A 6,266-nucleotide genomic window follows, 5' to 3' on the forward strand; every position below is an offset into this window, starting at 1 on the left:
TTTTTTTTTCTTGTCTTCTTTTCTTTTTTTTCTTTTTTTTCTTCTTTTCATTATTTCTCCCTTACAGTTATCACTTTACTCATACACACATACACACACTAGCAACACCATCCACACTTATGCATAACATGTTTTTCCAACTCCCTTCAAACACGAAAACCGTGATCAACCAAATATGAATCGTCGATCATTCTACCCAATTATTAATAATACATTCTGGTGTTTGTCAACTGTCCTGTCCAGTCCCGTCTTGTCAGTTCTGTTATTGTCCCGTCTCACTTCCTTCTGTTGTTCTGTTTGTCACCTTGTCGCGTTTTATGTGTTACACTTCGTACGTGGTGCTTTAAACCCCCCCTGCCCTTATATGGATCCAGGGTCTCACTAAAACAGGGTGAATGGTCACGGTGGGGCAACCGTTAATGCACTGAATGTAATTCTAAATCTGAATGTAAGATACTGTGTATAAAAAAATATCGCTCTATAATAAAAAAAGCTAATGTGAAGCACATTAAAGCCTCTTTTTCTTTTTCTTATGCAACAGTTATTTTGTACGTAGCGATATATTTGTTTTTCCGTATTTATTGTTTATTTCATATTAATGTTTGCTTTTTAGTTCTGATTCTGATTATTATAGGCGTGTTTTACTATAGCCCAATACCTAGCACTATTATGTGATACTCTTTCCCCTCTCAGTCTCAGTAAAGGCGACTCTCTCTCTCTCTCTCTCTCTCACCTTCTTCCTTTCTTCTCCCTGCAGTTCTCCCCTTCTATTTGTTTGCACTCACTTGATCCGGAGCGGAAATTCCTCTCCGTTTTGTGAATGACAAACTCATTAACAATTCATCAACACGGGCCGCTCCATCCGGCCTCCGTTTCCAAGGCGACCGCCGCGGGGGGCTCCTCTGATTGGCCGGACGACATAATGTATCCAATGAAACGCCTCCCGTTTGTAGCCATTCAGCAGCCTGGCGCCGCGGAGAGAGCATTGAGAGACTGCAGAGCTTCGATTCACATCGCAGACAGACAGACAGACAGAGCCGGGGGGGATCACGCGGCATCCGCAGGCACAAACAGAGGTGCATAACCCGCATGGTTCACATCCAGAGATACCGACTACCCCCAACTTTTCTATTCTGCATCTCCAAAAAAAAAAAGGGAAGACAGAGGTGGAAGAGCACTCGGATCCGTGGAGTTATCGGCTATATATAAGAGCAGAGAGCGCGCCAGCTACGTCGCAGAGCGAGTGTGACTCATTGATAAATAACACGGGCTCTCCGGCCGGATGCATGAATGACCGCCAGTGAAGGCATCGGGGAATCTGTGAAGTAGACCCGTGTTTTATTGATCCGTTTCGTCTTACAGCGCATTGAGTGACATTGGGAGTGAGATTTTATGTGTCTGATTTTTTTTGTTGTTGCATTTCCTACACCTTTGCATTTTATTTTATTTTACACCATTATCCTCAGACGCTAGTGTTTGCGGTGGGCCAATCCAAGCAGCGGACTGAAACATAAATCCCAGACAGATTATTATTATTATTTTTTTTTTGGAACTCTCCGAACGTCGCTTCTCCGAGTCCATTTTTTTTAACTCCTGCTTATAAATGCTCGACAAGCTCAAGCCCGTCATCCAGCTCGACTCGGTAATGGCGATCAGCAAGACGGTGGGCTGGCTCCGGGAGCAGCTGGAGACGCGCAGGGACGGCCTGCTTGTGATGGACTGCCGGGCCCAGGAGCTCTACGAGTCTTCGCACGTCGAGGCGGCCATCAACGTGGCCATACCGTCCCTGATGCTCCGCAGGCTCAAGAAGGGCAACCTGCCCGTGCGGTCGCTGCTCTCCGACGGGGAGGACCGGGAGAAGTTCGTGCGCCGGTGCAAGACGGACACCATCGTGCTGTACGACGAGTACAGCCGGGAGTGGAACGAGAACGTGGACGGGGGCTCGGTGTTGGGCTTACTGCTGAGGAGGATGAAGGACGAAGGCTACAAGGCCTATTATCTGGAGGGTGAGTGCGGTTCATTCACGGTTTAGATTCCCGCGGCTGCTGGTGTTCATTCATAGGCGCAGATTAGTAATTGCGCAAAGACGGAAGCAGGCGCTTAATGTGAAATCTTATTTTTTTTTATTATTAATAATCATTTGAGTTTCACTTGTTTAACGTTACAGTTTACACATGATAGGTCTAATTCAGAAATTCCTGAATGTGTCATTTATTTAGGCCTACTTGTTCCTTAAGAAAAAGCAGACATTCTCGGGAAAGGGAAAACAACGTGCAGCTAAATGACTCTAAAATTCCAGTTTATGGTGAATATTTTGCAGTGCAGGCTAATAATTGCACCTCTGTTACATTTTTTTTCTCCAGGTGGCTTCAGTAAATTCCAGGCCGAGTATCCAGCTCTGTGCGAAACCAACCTGGACGGCTCCTCCAACACCGGCTCCCCCACCGCCCAGGTGCTGGGCCTCGGCGGGCTGCGGATCAGCTCCGACTCGTCGGACATCGAGTCCGACATCGACCCGTGCAGCGCCACGGACTCGGACGGCAGCCCGCTGTCCAACCCGCAGCCCTGCTTCCCGGTGGAGATCCTGCCGCACCTGTACCTGGGCTGCGCCAAGGACTCCACCAACCTGGACGTGCTGGAGGAGTACGGCATCAAGTACATCCTCAACGTGACTCCCAATCTGCCCAACCTGTTCGAGAACGCGGGGGAGTTTAAGTACAAGCAGATCCCCATCTCGGACCACTGGAGCCAGAATCTCTCCCAGTTCTTCCCCGAGGCCATCAGCTTCATTGGTAAGTAATTCTGCAGAGCTAAAAAACACACCGCAGCTGCTCTTGCTGCAAATAACCTCAGGCCTCTGGATTGTGTACATGCTCATTCACTTTCAGGGCTGCAAATAATGATTATTTTCATTATTATTTCAAATGCAAAGTATCGTTTTTGAGTCATTTTATCTATAAAATGTCAGAAAATGGTGGAGAATTGTCCTTTTTGGTCTGACCTAAAGTCAAATATATGAGTTTACAATGACATTACAGCAAATTGTAACATTTTTAGAAGCGGGATCCAACCTGTCAAGTGATTATTCGACTAATCATTTCAGCGCTATTCACCTAATTCCTCACTTGATGGTCCTGTGTGATAGATTTGAATGTATGCAGACAAAGTTAAGGTGCAAAAGCAAGATAGTCATGGACACAATCTTATTAATAGGATAGATGTCTTATCGCTGCCAGGAAGTTCTTAGGTTGTTATTGTGCAATTGAGATTAGATGAGCTGTCCCTGGCTGTGATCTTATCAGTCAATCAGGCGGGACACACTGAGCAGGCAGATTAAGGCCATTGTGTTGAGGCAGAGGAATACAAGTCTGCCTCTAATGGTGCACAGGCTAAAATGCTCTGTGTACAAATGATTTGACTTCAATGGAAGACATCCTGGCCCTACCTCTTGTGTAATTGCAGCACAAAGGGCGACGTTGAAACAGCACAATGGGGAGAGTGAACAAGGGGAGGGCGGTAATTTGAGCGCAACAGGAAGGAAGTGGCATTGAAAGTAATCTAGGACATGGCATTGCCCCCCCCCCTTCCTCCCTCCTTCCTCCCTCCACATTACAAAAGGAGCCATTTACAGGCCCTGTTGACATCCTGTTCGCCTTGACAGGGTGCCCTCATGACTCCTACATTTACACGCCCAAATGGCACCATTGTCGGAGGAGCCCTGGCGAGCGGAAGAATGATTTAATAGACCGTAATAGTCAATTTCCCAACCGGCTACTCTAGGCCAAAACCGAAAGAATGTCGGTTCTGTTTATGTGCGCTACTGTCGCAGCCCCTGTTTGTTGACTGACACGACTGGGAGATAATAACAGGATAATAACTTCCGCTGCTCCGGCTCCCTGGACTCGCTCCAAAGTCCAACACAGCTTGACTTAAATGTCACAGATGTTTAGCACAAGTTTGTTCTGTCTGTGTAGAAAGGGGCTGCACTTTTCGTCACTTGTAGAAGGACGAGTGAGTCTAAAATGTGCAAATAATGCCCCCTAAAGAGTACTTCTTTTTCTTTTTTAAAGGCAAAGCAAACAAAACGAAGATGCCACCATGGACTTTTCTGACATTTTATTGACGGAATATTTGATTGATTTGTCATAAAGTGTTTTTTGACATAAATCCGTTTGTTTGTTTTTTTTTAAATCGGTTGTGTACTTGTGGAAGAGGTCTATAACATTTCCACCCTTTCCTCTTTCTACCAGATGAAGCTCGAGGCCAGAAGTGCGGCGTCCTGGTCCACTGCCTGGCCGGCATCAGCCGCTCGGTGACCGTTACGGTGGCCTACCTGATGCAGAAGCTCAACCTGTCCATGAACGACGCCTACGACATCGTCAAGATGAAAAAGTCCAACATCTCGCCCAACTTCAACTTCATGGGCCAGCTCCTGGACTTTGAGCGCACCCTGGGCCTGAAGCGCCCGTGCGACAACCGCATAGCGCCGCCGACCCAGCAGCTCTACTTCACCACCCCGACCAACCACAACGTCTTCCAGCTGGACGCCCTGCAGTCCACGTGAGGTCTGCCGTCACAACTCTCCTGGCTGGAGGTTTCGTGGGCCTCCTGTTGAAAAAGCTGCAAAAGTTTCTCTTTTTTCCCCGCAGTCTGCCATGGGACTGTGCTCTTGATCTTATTGATACAGCAGGTTTGAGGCCACTGTTGCCGAGCGTCGTTACCGGAGGGCCAAAGCTGTCTTTCCGAGACGCAGCTGCTGCTGACTAAACGAGGAGAGACAGTAAAAGAGACAGAGACAGGAAGAGAGTCATTTAAAGAGCGCAGACACTTTCTTTCAATCTTGTATCACTGTCGGACTCCTGAGGTCTTATAACTCCTTCTGTCATTGTGTCTGAGGAAACTCAAAGTGATATGTCGGACAGCTGTACGCTATGCTTCAAAGCTCCTGGGCTGGTGTGCCAAAGAGACATGATTGTTCAAACCGGACAGATCTAAAAATGAACTCCTTTTTTTTTTTAAATGTTTGTTTTGGGGTCTAGCACTGGTTCCCCCCAGACGTCTTCTTCTTCGTCTTCTGTGAAGACTTGCCTGTGTGGGGTTGAAGCACCCCATCTTTAGATGGCACCCTATATACTGGACTCGATTTTGCATTTGTGAAATCTTTTACAAACATTTATACATTGTGTATATATCTTAATATAAAAGACAATACAGTACAAGCCTTGCTTTAGTATATACCCTTTGAAAGTGGGTACTGAAGATTCTCTTTGTTTCATATTCTACTTTTATGTAAGCAAACAAACTGCATATTGATCAGTATATTTAAGTTGATTATGCCAAAAATCAAGTAGGCTTTCCAAGAATTGTGCAAAAATGTGTACGTGTAATATATTTGATAATCGCTTTACGTGTGAATTCAGCCGACGGGCCTTGTTTTTGCACCCACCCTCTCACAAATCAAAGTCCCCTTGGTTGTTTGCCTTACTTTTGCGCTCAGAAGGTTGTTAATGCGCATTAGCCTTCAGAGAGATTTGCCAGTTTTCTCAACTCTTACAGTATCCCAGAGATTTTCTTTTTAAGTTTTCACACAAAATGTCAACTAAACATTGAGCAGTTTTCATTGCAGTTTTGAATTTGGCACCACATTAAAGATAGCATACACACGTTTGAGTCCGAAACAGGAACATGTGTTGTCTGGATCTCTGAAGGTTAATGTGAGTAATCCTGATCTGTGCACAAACGGTAGAAGTCTCTGACACATGGAAAAAGTTAGGAGGCTTTGCTAAAACCTCGCCTCTTCAGGGAAAACTCTGTGAAAATGCAGTTTTTATTTGTCAAGATGAGAGAAAAAGAATCCAGAGCTTTGGAGGGTCATGTTGCCCCTCTACAGAGAAGGCCATTTTCCAGAGGAACGCCATCTTGGTGCCCTCTGCCAACCCCCTCCACTTTCCTCTCTTACGAATGTAAAGAAATGATAAGTTATTAATAAATTGCTATTTTGTCTACACTTTACACTTTCTGTGCCTGTTTTTCCATTGATACTTGTTGGTGTTTTGTCTGTTCCCACGGCGACACGTTTATGTAAGTGTCTCCTCGCGAGCAACGCAGTTGAGTGTTAACCAGCAGGCCGAGTCACGACGACAACAACAACAGTCGCCGTGAATCACAAGGCTGTTCACGAAGCCCTCGCTATTCATTAACTACAGCACTCGACACATCTCGTCTCAAATTTCCACTTTAGCGTTAGCAATTGTCCTGTGACATAA

The 6,266-nt window shown here is 45.9% G+C and overlaps 1 protein-coding gene across 1 annotated transcript; it reads left to right on the forward strand.

Annotated features, from left to right (window-relative positions):
• The first annotated feature begins 942 nt into the window (after nucleotides 1–942).
• On the forward strand, nucleotides 943–6,012 carry dusp6 (dual specificity phosphatase 6). The gene is made up of 3 exons (XM_039809295.1): nucleotides 943–2,006; nucleotides 2,364–2,792; nucleotides 4,251–6,012. The coding sequence occupies exons 1-3, from the start codon at nucleotides 1,604–1,606 to the stop codon at nucleotides 4,562–4,564; spliced, it is 1,146 nt and encodes a 381-aa protein (XP_039665229.1). The 5' UTR covers nucleotides 943–1,603; the 3' UTR covers nucleotides 4,565–6,012.
• The last annotated feature ends 254 nt before the right edge of the window (nucleotides 6,013–6,266 follow it).

The sequence above is a fragment of the Perca fluviatilis genome, chromosome 8 (assembly GCF_010015445.1).
Source record: "Perca fluviatilis chromosome 8, GENO_Pfluv_1.0, whole genome shotgun sequence".
In the NCBI taxonomy this organism is placed as follows: Eukaryota; Metazoa; Chordata; class Actinopteri; order Perciformes; family Percidae; genus Perca; species Perca fluviatilis.